Source organism: Mustela nigripes, chromosome 5 (assembly GCF_022355385.1).
Source record: "Mustela nigripes isolate SB6536 chromosome 5, MUSNIG.SB6536, whole genome shotgun sequence".
Classification (NCBI taxonomy): Eukaryota; Metazoa; Chordata; class Mammalia; order Carnivora; family Mustelidae; genus Mustela; species Mustela nigripes.
The window spans coordinates 19,819,997-19,834,059 of NC_081561.1; the positions used below are offsets into that span (position 1 = coordinate 19,819,997).

The window sequence follows — 14,063 nt, forward strand, 5'->3', positions numbered from 1 at the left end:
CCATACATTTCTAATAAATTTCATATAAAGTTAATTTTGCAACTTAACAGAGTTTAAATCGCCTTTGATATATCAATATAGAGACTGATCTCTCTCTATATTTTGCATCTTGTTTAAAGAGCCCACTCTTCACTGCTTCTTTCTAACCGTGCTTCCAGAGATGACTGTCAACATATTCATGTGAATTAGTTTGTGCTCTTCCTCAAGAATAGTTTTAGGTTTAGGGATGATCACACATGGTCTGCAGGAATGATGCCTTTGTGAGACACGTTTGATGGAGCGTGTTCTCCTCTCCCATCTCCAGTTCTCTAGGGGGGCCTCTATCAGTCAGACTGGCCAAAGGCAGAGTCATGGGAGTAGAACAGAAATTAACTGTGCCCCACTCATGTTTACATGGAAGCATCTGGCAATCAGCCTCCCAAATGGGTGCTTAGAATTTGGGTTTATATGCCATCCTATGCTAAAAGGAAAGAAAATGGGTTTGGGGCTTCAAGGCTTAATCTCCAAATTAAGAGAAGATGACCAGGAAAAGTATGAATAACAAGGATTCTTGAATAAAGTTTGTAATGCAGATCTAAGGTTGGGTTTTCATCATTGGTAAGGGGTGTTGAAAGTTCTCCTCTTCCTAGTTTGGAATGTCCATATTTACATCTTTTTCTTTTTTCCAAATTTATGGACACGGGGGAGGGGACGTGCTGTGGTGAGCAATGTGAAATGTGTAAGCCTGATGATTTACAGACCTATATCCCTGGGGCAAATAATACATTATGTGTTAATTTAAAAAATTTTTTTAAAATAACAATTTCCTTTATAAGTAGAAATTTCCTTTACAAAAGGAAAATGAAGGCCCTGGTTGTTAGAGCTCTTCCTGGGTCTGCTGATTCTTAATTGCCTTTAACTGAGAAGAATTCATACACGGAAGAGGTGTATTTTGGGGTGTCATATTCTGGTACCTTTTCCGGGTCAACATGCCGGTGTGTACGTTCTAGCTCTGCCCTTGTCCCTTGGGCAAGGTAGTTCACTTCTCTTAGTAGTAGATTAGTAAAGCTACTTCCTAACTTTGTCCAGAAGTTTAAATGCGATGAGTGTGACTCAGCACAGGGTTTAAGGAGGGAGGATGCTAACTGCTCTGTTTTTATCATCATCGCATCATCACCATCACTCTCCCCGCTGTTCTCACCACTCACGGGGGTGTGATTTGGAGAGTGGGAATGGTTTGGGTTCCCCTTATAATCACTCCAATTAAATGCTGCTTATGGTCCATGTTTTTAAGACCAAAGGTCTCAAAGGCCTTCCCAGGTGAATTTGGGAGTGGGGAGAGAGTGCCCCGCCCTCTTCTCTCCTTTCACCTGCATTCCCATTTTTTATGTTCTTCTTAAACAAAGAAATTTCTTTCATGTCTATTTATTTTTTTCACTCTCTTATCCTGGCTCCAGGGACAACATTGCTCTAATGGTAATAACTTCTTCAGGAATGATTCCAAGATGTTTTGCTGATTCTTATCTCTGATTCTCCTTTGTTTGTTGTTTTCATATTCAGATTTCTCTCTCCTGTTATGCTAATGTGGCAGCATTATGAGCCCCTGGAGTATAAGTGCCTGGGTGATTTGGACCCTGCCTAGAAGAAAGGTTTTCTTCTTTCATTATTGAAGAAATTGAGCTCCCAGGAATGATGTATTGTTAAGAAATATTGTGAAGCTCAGTGTTTTGGTCTTTGAAAAATCATTTCAGTTTTTCCAAGCCCACTGGGTAATATCAGATAAAATTTTATAATTTAATTGTTTGAAGATGATAATAAGAGGAGTGTTTTTCTTTGAACAGTGATTGCTGTAACTATGGTTAATTTTTCCCATTCTGTTTTTCTGTTTTCCAAAATCTCAAAAATGAAAATATGTTAGTTTTATAATACAGAAAAAAAAAATCATTTTATACGTTCATTTTTTTTAAAAGAAGTGGGGTTTTTGTTATTTTATGTTATGCGAATTACTTTATGCATTTTTTTTTCCAAAGGTGTGTATCAGCTTCAGCTTCATAAGATCTATAAACCCAATCCTTCAAAGAACAGTTCTCTCTTTAAAATGATTTCAGGAAAGAGTATTACAATTAGTGTATTTGATAAAAGAGTAAATAGGTAGAGAAACATTAAGTGGTCCCCAAGTGTACTTATTTTTCCCAAATATACTTTAAAAGATATAATTGATAATATTAGGGGAAAAAAAAGCAGGTTGCTGGGTTCTTATACAAAATACACAGGTTTGTATCTCAAGATACTGAGATATGTTATGTGTTGCCTCTTCTGTTTGCCTGGAAATTTTTTGTTTAGTCATTGAAAATGGAACTCCATTTGCGATGAAATCATCTGTTGCCCATGTTAATAATTTCTCCCTTGTAATGGATACATGCTTCCATTCCAGTGTTTACTGAAAACTGGTTCAGAAAAAAGGACTTTGCAGTCTGAAAGGCATGGGTCCTGAGTGCCATTAGTCCTCTTATGACTCTTCCCCGTGAACACATTATTGTGAATGTCTTTGAACGTTTGTTTCCTTCATCCACACAGTGACAGCTTGGCGGTGGGATGCATCAGGTTCTGCTGTACGACAAATGATCTCAAAAAATGTCAGTGTCTTAGGGCGACAAAAATGTATTTCCTTGCTCATGCTAAATAGCTGTCACAGCTTGACCGAAGCCCCGTTCATGTAGGCTCTGCTTCAGAACTTGGATCATACAAGAAGGGGGAATGAGAGCCAGCGAGAACCCCTGGCTTTCTGCCTTCTGCCCAGAAGGAGCACCTGTCCTTTCTGCTCACTGTCACTGGCCTTTCAAGTCCCACAGCTGCTCCTGAATTCCCACAGGGAGGGGGAACCAGGGTATTTGGCAAAGAGTGCACAGTCTGCCACAGAAATAATAGAAATACCTGTGTCCGGAGTTGAGGGCACAGATGAGGTCTGTACAAGCTGCTCAGCAGAGCGCCTGACGCAGGCATCGGATCCTTCGCAGAGGGACGCCGTTCTAGGTTTCCGTGGGTATCAAATGCAGAGGAGCTTACTGTCGTCTCGGCATCCCCGGTCTCAGAAACATAGTTTGATGGTTAATAAATCCTTGCGTAGCTGCATCCATTCCCTACCAGGCAGCTTTGACCAGAGCAATTAAGTCACTAGACGTTCTTTTTACTGTAGACTACCTAACGCTGGAAGCAAAAGTTCTCTTAAGTTAGCTTCATTTTGAATAACTAGACCATAAATAAGTTAAATATTTTAAAATAAGTCTTGAACAGCTGCTTTTCTGGGGGCGCCTGGGTGGCTCAGTCGGTTAAGCATCTGCCTTCAGCTCAGATCATGATCCCTGCCCCCAGGCTCAGGGTGGAGCCCCGCTTCTGGCTGCCTGGGAGGAGAATCTGCCCCGCCCCTGCTCATGCTCTCTCTCTCTCTTAAATAAATGAAATCTTAAAAAAAAAAAAAAAAAAAAAAAACCAACAACAATCTGCCTTTCCATCACATTCCTTAATTATTTATATCAGTCTTGAGAAAAGCCAATAGCATTGTTTTCACTGACTGCTCAGTCTAACTGGGATGCACTTTCCCCATTAAACTGATCAAGTATTGATTTGTTCTTTTAGTGTTAGTAGACTAGCTTCAAGAGAAAAAAACAACTATATGTATATTATACCTTTGATTTTTAGGATATACCTGTTCATATCATATAGCATTTAAAACACAACAGATTTTATTACTGTAAATTTTCCTCTTTGCTGTTTTATCTTAAAACTAATCCAGTAAAATGGACTTAATCGTGTGTGTTCAAGTTTCATGAATTCTCACATACATAGAGATTCATGTAACCATCACCACCATCAGGATACAAACACCCTCTTTTGATTTCTTGGTGATGGCAGAGCAGAATCATAATTATAAAATAGAGTAATGATAATATCAGTTGAAAATAAATGTGTGTATAATTATAACTCTTAGCATCCTGACATTAGTATTAATGTATATTTTTATCTTTGTAATGTAAAGTCTGATTATTGACTGTGACACTTAGATGAAGTGGTAATGGTAAAGGAGCATTGAAGTCCTTTTAACATTTCTGTGAAGGCTAATTAGAACAGATATTTGCCTCAACTTCTTTTAACACAAATACTGAATATGTTAACTCTTCGCAGTTGAGAAGTGAATTCCATGTTATAATTAAGTTACAGACCAAATGTGATTTAGAATCTCCTCTCACTATCTAATCCTCTTCACTTGGGACATAAGGACTGGGACTCTTCTCTTCTTAGGCTCCCTCATTCACTTTCTGATGCCATTAAATGATAATTTATTTTTAGATTACTGAGTAAATGTAGGTGCTGGTAATTCACTTAGTGGCTGTTACAGTGTCACTAATGAAGTAATGGACGAAATAGGACTCTGGTCTTATTTTATCTTGACTTACATGACTTTCCGAGTGTTGAAGGTGACTCCAGAAATAGGATCTCCTAGAATGCAGGCATTGCTGTTTTGACCTTTAGCTGGAAGTTGTTGTAAGGACTTACTGTAATATAACCATGTTGACTAATTAATTGGGTCATTCATTCATTCACCTGTAACTGAAGTATTTAACAGCTCAGGCATTCGCAAGGCAATTGCAAGACGAGGACAAGTAAGGTCTATCATTGGGGTGGAGTATGTTTGGTAAAATTACAGGACAAGGAAGCAGGGAAGCAAGTGCTAATGGAAGCCTCTACGTTGTCCCCTGGCACCGCGAGTAGAGGATGCCCAGGAGCCTGGAAAAGCAATATTTAGAATAACATAATATTGGTACAGCAGGAGTGAACTTTGAAAATGTTACGCTAAGTGAAATGAGCCAGGCACAAAAGGACAAGTACTGTAGGATTTCCCTTATGTGAGGTGCCTAGAATAGTCACATTCATAGAGACAGAAACTGGTATGAAAGGCAGGGAGAAGGGAGGCATGGGGCGTTATTGGTTGGTGGGTGTAGAGTTTCAGTTTGGGAAGGTGAGAAAGTTCTAGAGATGGACAGTGGTGATGGACTCATAACATTGCTCAGGTATTTAATGTCATGGAATCGTACACTCAGAAATGGTTAAAATGGGAAATTTCGTATCATATATATTTTACCATCATAAAATGAAAAACAGTGGGAACCAAAAAAATGGTCATTTGTAGGCCCCCCACCCCCAGTTCTTCTATTTTTAAGAGAAGTTTTTTTAAAAGAAATTTTTGTAACATCATCTCCATCTTTGATAGTATGTTATAGTTTTTCTTAGTAAGATCCTGTATTTAACAACTCTTCTCTCTCAGATTTATGCCATTAGATTGTGTTGTTAAAGTCCGTAAGTGTAGACCACACTCACTTTACTACCTTAATCGAGCTAATAATATTCAGAACATTTGAAATACTCTTGCATAAAGTGGCATATTTAATAAATTCTGAATTCCTGTATTTTACTTAATTGAAAAAAATACCTACATATTTCAACATGGGTGACCCTTGAGAACATTATAAGTGAGAGAAGCTGGTTACAAAAGACTAATGATTCTGTTTATATGAAATGTGTGGAATAGGCAATTTACAGAGTTAGAAAGTAGATTGCTGGCTTTTTCACGCTCAGAGAAAGGGGTTATGGAACGGGGAAAATGGGAAGAGATTGCTGGTGGGCACAGGATTTGTTTTCGGGGGAAGGAAAACATTCTAAAATTAGATTCCGATGATGTGCACCATCCTATGACCATACTAAAAAGCACTTAATTGCATACATTTTTTTATAGGTCAATTGTGTGACATTTGAATTTTATCTCAAATAAGCTATTTTTTACAAAGCTTAAAGATAACAGTGTAATTTTTTTTTGCTTCATCATATGTCTTAGTTTAGTTGAAAAATAGCATGGTGAAGGGTAGCATTTTAAATATGCATATACTTTCTAACAAAGCTATATTCTGAGAGGGCTTTTGGATGGTTAACTATCAAAATGAACGCACGGGCATCTGAATGCAAGTATGAACACATTTTATACACTCACACATTGAGTGACCTTGTGAAGCTGGTAGAGTACCTATTCAGATCCAGGTCGGACATAATGATTGATGCAGAGCAACAAAAATGAAACTGAACCTTTCTTTTAAAAATGTACCCATACAAGGACACCTGGGTGGCTCAGTCATTTGGGCGTCTGACTCGTGGTTGTGGGATTAAGCCCTGCATCAGGCTCTCCACTGGGCATGGAGCCTGCCTGATTCTCTCTCTCCCTCTCTCTATCTTCCCCGCACCACCACCCCAAAAACACACGTACAGGCATTCTCTCTCTTTCAGAAATAAAATTAAAAATGAAAATATACCCATACATAGGATTGCTTTTTTAAAATTAAGCCTGTTCTCTTCAACTTGTTATTTCTTCTTTGCTTTTCAAGTTCATAAAAAAATAACATTGAGATGTTATTTAACATTGAGATGGTTCCCCGTTCATGAAAGGAGAGCTCCATGTAAAAGCACTGGATGGAAATCCTGATTCGTGGATTTGGTTAGCCCTTCTGGAGTCCCTGCCTATAATGCAGTCGCTGTCTGGATGCTGAGCAGCCTTGATACATTTGCCCTTAAACTATAAATAACCTTATATTAAAAGAGATACTGTTTCCATGCTAGTTGCTAGCAGAGCTACACACACACACACAAGCACGCACCCACGCACGCATGCACACACACACGCACACCCCTTGCGGGCACATTGCCAACCAGCAGACTTGCCTGACTACTCAGACTCTCTCCACCAGCTCAGAGCTCAGGGTTGCTAATGGCTGCCATTCTCCTGTTAGCCACATTTTGGAACTAAATGCTCCTTTTGCTTTGGTTAAACTGGACCCCACATGTCATTTATAAATTACTTGCATAAGAAAATACATTGTGATTCCAATATACAGCTGCAACAGATTTTTAGAAATAAAACCCATGGGGGAGGTGGCTACCTATGAAATGTCTGATTTTTACTTTGTAGTTAGCTATCTATTAACATGTGATTTTTCACCACCAAAAATTAAGGCAGGCCCGTCATATGTTTGTTCACCTGCGTGAATATGTGTTACCTGCTTTAGCCAGACTGAACTGTGACTAACTGAAAATTTGTCTTCCTATCAAATAGCACTTATATCTTAAATCTCTTTGTATGGATGTTTATGTGGTTTTGACCCAGATATATGTATGGTTTGGTGATGGACTTAGCACGGTACTAGCCATTGTAGGGATCCGGCGAGAGGAGTGAACCAAATCCCCTGCTCCTGTTAAGCTTCCCTCCTAGGGATTAAATCTCGCATTGCAAGGCAGAACCAAGAATTCATTCGGCTCACACCAGGCACAGCCACTGAGGAATCAGAGGGCATAATCTCTGACACCAGAGAACTTGTAACTAGAAGCTAACCCTTAAAACGAAAAGAATTTCGAAGTGGGGAGAGACCAAAAGGTCTTTAACCAACATGTTGAGTTCTCATGAAAAGGAATAGAACTAAAATCAGAACCAAAAATATGTACTTTGTTTCTTTGGGGTATGTTAATCTATGTTAAGTCCTAAATCCTTTAGGAGGAGAAATATAGACATTAATTAAGGGGCAGGGTTATTTTTATTTTGTCTTCTGGTGCCTACCATTCTAAAATTGCGAAGTCTCTAGTATGAAGCTGAAAGTAATGACTAATGAGAAGTCTTATTTTGGGAACCAAAGGGGAAGCCCACCAAATTTCTCCTATTTGTTGGCCATTAAGTTTTAATTTGTAAATTGTCATACTGTAACAGGGCAGTACTATATCTGGGGCAGTGTCCTGTGTGGTGTGGTAGTAGTGGTGGTGGTGGTGGCAGTAGTAGTAGTAGTAGTAGTAGTAGTAGAAGCAGTAGTAACAGTAGTAGTTGGCAGTGGGGCCGCCCTGAGGGTTTCTGGGAGAAGCTGCACTCCCCTGTCTGGCCCAGGCTCAGAGTTGCTGGGATCCCCTTTCCACTCTATTGTATGAAAATTAGCAAAGGTAAACTCTCCTTCACTTACTAGCTAAGGGAACTAGCATATTGAAAAGCTGTTCTTTTAAGGTTCCCATTAATCCGTATGAACATGTGTGACTATGAACTTCAGATACTTTGCAAGGAAGAAGAATATTAGATAACTTGTCTATTGAATACTTACAGATAAGCACATACTGAATTATTTTACTTTATTTTATTTTCCCTACAACCCAGTAGCCCTAGGAAGTAGGTACTACCACTGTCTCTGTTTCATAGATAAGGAAACCAAGGTACAGAGAAGGAGAGTGAAATTTTATTTCCCAAATCATTTGTTTTTTTTGTTAAGGTGTTGTCATTTATCACAGTAGGTATGTTGAAAGTTAGCAAATGCAGAGTCCTGCCCCTTAAAAAAACAAGAATCTGTCTTACAGCGTTTATAAATCTTGATGTTCAGGCCTGAGAGACCTGAAAGGTGCAGACGCATGGCAGAAAGCCAGCACATTTACTGTGGGGTACATAATGGTAAGCGTTGTCTCACACACACTCATACACAGCAGGTGCTGAGTAAGGGTAGGGAGAGCCCACCGGTGAGGTACCCAGGTATCTGTATCTATACAGATACCCAGGTATCTGTATCTATGAACAGATAATGCGTTAAATAGTTATTTTTTTGTTAAATAAGAAACTACACAACTCCAGTTCGAATGTGTATCTCTCTACATGTATCTATCTGTCCATATATATGTATATGTATGTATAAAATGCTGCATATATACTGATTAATTTCTGGTAAAGAAATTATCGATAAAACATATCTGTGAGTAAAATTATTGGACTATTAAATTTCTTCATCCAAAGGGATTTTTTTAAAACAACTAAGGCACTGGGTGCCTGGGTGGCTCAGTGGGTTAAAGCCTCTGCCTTCGGCTCAGGTCACGATCCCAGGGTCCTGGGATCGAGTCCCACATAAGGCTCCTGCTCAGCAGGGAGCCTGCTTCCCCCTCTCTTTCTGCCTGCTTCTCTGCCTACTTGTGATCTCTGTCTGTCCGATAAATGAATAAAAAATAAAATCTTAAGAAAACACCAACAACTAAGTCATTATTAAGAAGGTGACAGATCTGAGTTAATTGTTCTTTCTTCCACGTTGGCAAAAGCCCTAGTGTTGGCGGTCGGTAGAGACACACAGGGCATGGTTGACACGTGTGCCTGACTGGCCCCTAAATAACTAGGAGGTGACTCTGTGGAATTAGCTGGTTCTCTTACTCCACGTAAGATCTTCAAAATTCTGTTCCAAGAATGAAAATGAAGCAACAGATTGGAAAACGCGGTCCTTTACAAACTAAAAATCACTAGTTATGTGCGAGTTATCGCAGAGGAGCTCCTTTCTCAACATTCTTGCCTCTCGGTCTCTTCGTAGGCGCCCTCTCCCCACCACTCCCCTGCTCCCCTCTTCTCTTGCCCTCCTCTGCTCTCCCTTTGCCAGCCCTCCAATGGGTGAGTCCGCAGTGCGTCCGAGGAGAAGGGCCCAGTCAGTCTGGTTTCGTATTGCTTTCATAAATGCTCACGTTACCACAGCTCTCCTGTTCTTCTTCCTGCCTGCGTTTGTATCTCCTGAGGAATTCCAGAAAATACCCTCTGGGTATCCTGATTTGTTTTACTCCAGTTTGCTCTGACTTTGCCAGCCACATTCTTCCTGTTCTTCCCTTCTCCCCGACTCTACATGGATGTCCGCAGGTGACCCAAGGCCCACAGGCTAGCTTCATTGAGTGATGCTCTCTCTTTTGCATTGTAGATGCTCAACGAATATGTTGTTGTTGGCTAGCTGAGAAAGAAACAGGTTATACGTTCCTTCTTCTTCTTCAGTATTTAAAAAAAAGAAATGTTGACTGACCTCAAGTTTGGAGATTTTATTCAAGTACCCAGGATAACAGAATCTTAACTGTTTAACTACTGCCCCTTCCCCGGCTAATGTAGCGAGGCAGAATATAAAACCTCTTTGAGGCAAGGGAGGACTGGTGGTTATTTTGAAACCCTCAAAAACCTTGCTCTTCAGGGATTCCATGACTTTACCTTCGTTTTGTTACCTAAGAGAGACAATGAGCGTGAGGAAGTAAGCCTTGTGTGGAATCCTCCAAAAGTCATCTTGGAGTCATCATGGAGTCTTACCCATTATCATTTGCTTGAAGAGCGCCTGCGTCCGTTTTCAGCTTTGTTTATTTGCTTGCCCCTGTGAGTGTTGATCTGAAGGAAACCATTACCTAATTCCTTAAAATGATTAATGTTTTCTCCTTCCATTTTTTTTTTTTAAAGGAAATGGCAAAAATCCTTAATCATCCCCGAGTCTACGCTTTCCTGCACATCCCGGTCCAGTCTGCCTCTGACACTGTACTCATGGAAATGAAGAGAGAATACTGCGTGGCTGACTTCAAAAGAGTCGTGGATTTCCTGAAAGAGAAGTAAGTCTGTTAGTACTTAAGAAAATAACCATTCCTTTTCTTCTTTCAAAAGCATGTGGCAAAAATGCACTAATTGTAGCCAGAGTTAAAGGTACCAGCGAGAAGGCGAGAGTTTCGAAGCTTCCCCAGGCTTTATGTTTCCTCAGGAAGCCTTCATGTGGTTTCTTCTTATACCCACCTCCCATCTGTGCACGACACACCATGAATCTGGGTAAGATTGCCTCTCTAAGCTAATGTGCATTGTGATCATTTTTATACCTGACCTAGTAGATGAAAACTGCTTTGGCTTTGCTTAAATCTCCCTTAATGTGGACTTCGAGGTGCTGAGCTGGTTCTGATGTGGAGATAGGCCAAATCGTGTCACTACAGAATAGACTGTTTTCTACCAAGTAGCATTTTTTGACGAGTATCTGGAAAGTCTCTGCTTTTACATGTTTATCCCTGAAGATTACTTGGAGAATTGTGACTTATAAGGAGGTTTAAGGATTCTGTTTTTTAAGGTTGAAAGTGCTGTTGACCAAAATTAAGGCATATTTACACAATCTTAAACATAAATGATCATTTTGTTTCCACAGAAAACACTTGCAGCCCATAATTATATTCTTTAAAATCCTACTTCTCATCATCACCAAACACTGACTGCCTTCTGTGATTATACAAGGCAGGAAATAGTAGGGCTGGCCAAGGTCATACAAAACCTTCTCAAGTCTAGGGCACTGTTCTCCCCTCGGGGGAGAACATTTATCTTGGCATATTTGTGGCATGGGTCTTCCTACTTTCCATAATTTTTTTCCATAATTTTTTCCTCTGTTGTTTTTCATAATTAAGATACAACTTTTTATTTCCATCTTCTTGTTTATAATTATGTACCTTTGTACCATGTCGAAGTGCTACATGGATATGATTGCTTTATACAAATTGTAAGCAATTATTTTTTCCACCTTCAATTAGTGACTTATCCTGACTACATAGAGATCTTTTAAAATCTTTTTCTTCTTCTATTTACTTTCTCCTTGCTTCCTCGTCTTTCCTGTACGTTGTTCTAATTTTTTTTCACCTCTAGGCATTTCTTGATTATCCTAACCACTAGAAATAAAGACACTTGTGTGCATTCAAACAAACACAGCTAATTGTTCGAATATTCAAATCAGTGAATAGAAGGCATATTTAATCTAGGATTTCATAATTATAATCATTAAGTATATACAGCCTTCAAAGCAGAAAACAGAATAATGACAGATCTCTACCATCTGTAATACTTCCTACTTTTAAAGAGAACTGAGGTCAGGGCTAAAGAATAAGAATTTTTATGTCCGATGTCCGTTAAGTTGCCCGGTATCCCTCCTTTGCATTTGTTCTAGTTTATGGTAGGTGAACTTGTCTCATGTGAGAGAGTCCTTTTGGGCACGTTGGCACTGGTGAATGGAATATTTTCAAAATCGCAAACATACTGTTGCACCTGTGAAATTTCTTGCCTCTTGCTTATTACTAGGGCGATAGCAAATAACGTGCACAATTCATACGTGTTGCACAAGATTTTGCCAAGTGTAGACATGTATCCTGTTGTGCAGAATAGACCAGAACACTTTCCAAGTGCTTTGTTGCATTAATGTGATTCAGTGAGGTTAAGGAATCAACACCTCTCTTTCTCCTCTGCTTGGGTGAGTGCTGACTCAGTTGTTTGGGGAATTACTGCCGCCTTCTAAATGGACAACAGTTTCATAATAAGTTCTAGCCTTTTATGTTGTTCCAAAGATGGACCTTTTAAATCTGTTGCATCTTGAACAGTTTCAACAGCATCCATGAGCTGTAGAGAGGTCAAAAGATGATCACATCAACGTGTTAGAGTAGTCTCTTGCCCTTGTTCGTGGCTGAAACTCATTGTCCTTTGGATTCCGAGTTACCCTGAGACATCTGCGTAGCCTTTCTAGAACTACTCTGCTGTCTGGAAGATCCAGAACTGGGTGCGCCCCCCTAGGATCGCCAATATTCCTAGCACTGGAGATACCAGGGATCCCTGGAGAGGATATTGGAGACGTCTGGAGAAGACACCCCATCCCACTGCCCGTCTGTCCATAATACCGGTTTCAAGTGTATTATCGCCGGCCTGGGATAGTGTGAGTCTTGATAGCATCTTTGAGAAGTGGTTTATTAAAACTCTATCTTGGAGGTACACAGTGAGGACTCAGGCAACCTCAGTATATAATTCCATACTTAAATTACAATTTACAGGATATATTAGAAAAATGTTAGAAGACAGACAATATGATAATCCTGATAAAACTTACAGGGACTCTTTGGAAAACAAGAAGAAATCAAATTATGACTACTAATAAGGTGATCCTTACATGGTTTTAGACAGTTCATCAGAACCATGAAATTGTGTCTTTCGTCCAGTCTGTCCTGTTGCTTGTGACGCATAGTTCCGCGCACTCACCCCTGTGCAGACGTTACACCTTTGCTCTTGTGGAAAAGTGTACCCATCCTTCCGGGGAAGTCCACCCACCCACGGAGCAATTTTCAAATGCATCCAACTTAGAAATAAATGAAGTCTTTTTAGCAGGTTTCTGCTCTCACGGTTTACTTAGTTTTCCTGTTAAAAACCAGCACCGCTTTATGCCAAATGGATTATGGCTTATAGGAAACACCAAAATTTCACGGATTTTTATGGTGGAACCGCTAATCTGGATAACTGATCTAGCACAAAATTGTTTTGGCTAGCGTTTTATCAAAATTCAGTAAAATACTGTCTTTTTTTGGAAAGAGGGCCTCATACTGTCATTTTGCTTTCGTGTATTTGTTAAAATGACTCTGACTTAAAGTGGTTTGTGAGGCGCTCTCCTCTTATTTCTGCTTTTAAGGCTCCTGTACTAGTGTCTTGTTTCCTCTGAAGTTTTTGAAGCCTATTTCTTTTTACTTAATGAGCCTTTAACAACTAAGAATCTCGATTTTCTTTTCCTCTCCATCAACAGGAGACTTATAGCTTCATGTTCTGCATTAGGGAGAGGGCATTTCCTAATCTGTTTCATCAAAAAAAATCCCAATTTTGAAAACCACCTATCACATGTAACAGGGCCATCTGAACTGTGGGCTGTAGGCTTTTAAACTACGAATTCAGCCGTGGCCGTGACGCCATGTCTCTGAGATGCTGGAGGTGAAATCTTTTTAATTAATTTTCTTTACAGTTGAAACTGGCCCATGTTTTAGCTGGGAGCAACAGAAGTTGACTTACGAGCCAAGTTGATTCATTATTCTCTTCAGTTGTTTGAAAGTTGGCAGCCATTACCATGACAGCAGCTGGATGGAAGATAACCCAGTGGTTCTGGCACATGTTGAGGCGTATGGGAATTTATTAAATCACACAACCTTTGCGAAGGAAAGTGCCTAAATTACTTAATATACTAATTTAAAACAGCTGGTCCTGAGCAGACAATCATGTGACTTAAATTATTCTATTCCGATTGATTAATCCAGTTGGAAAATTAACGAAGTTGATGTTTTCATATGAACGGAGAAGATGGTTTCTTGAAATACGTAGTGGGAGCTGCCGGGACGGAGAAGGAAGCTGCCATCACAAAGGCGCATTTCTGGGTTCAGAAAGATTTGCGTTCTTGTGATTTTTAAAGTTG

The 14,063-nt window shown here is 39.7% G+C and overlaps 1 protein-coding gene across 3 annotated transcripts in view; it reads left to right on the top strand.

Annotated features, from left to right (window-relative positions):
- CDKAL1 (CDK5 regulatory subunit associated protein 1 like 1) overlaps positions 1–14,063 on the top strand; it is a 634,401-nt gene that overhangs the window by 410,778 nt on the left and 209,560 nt on the right. For all 3 annotated transcript variants that reach the window (XM_059399529.1, XM_059399532.1, XM_059399531.1), the window contains one exon: positions 10,289–10,434. In XM_059399529.1, the coding sequence (XP_059255512.1) occupies positions 10,289–10,434 (146 nt within the window). The remainder of the gene's footprint in view (positions 1–10,288; positions 10,435–14,063) is intronic.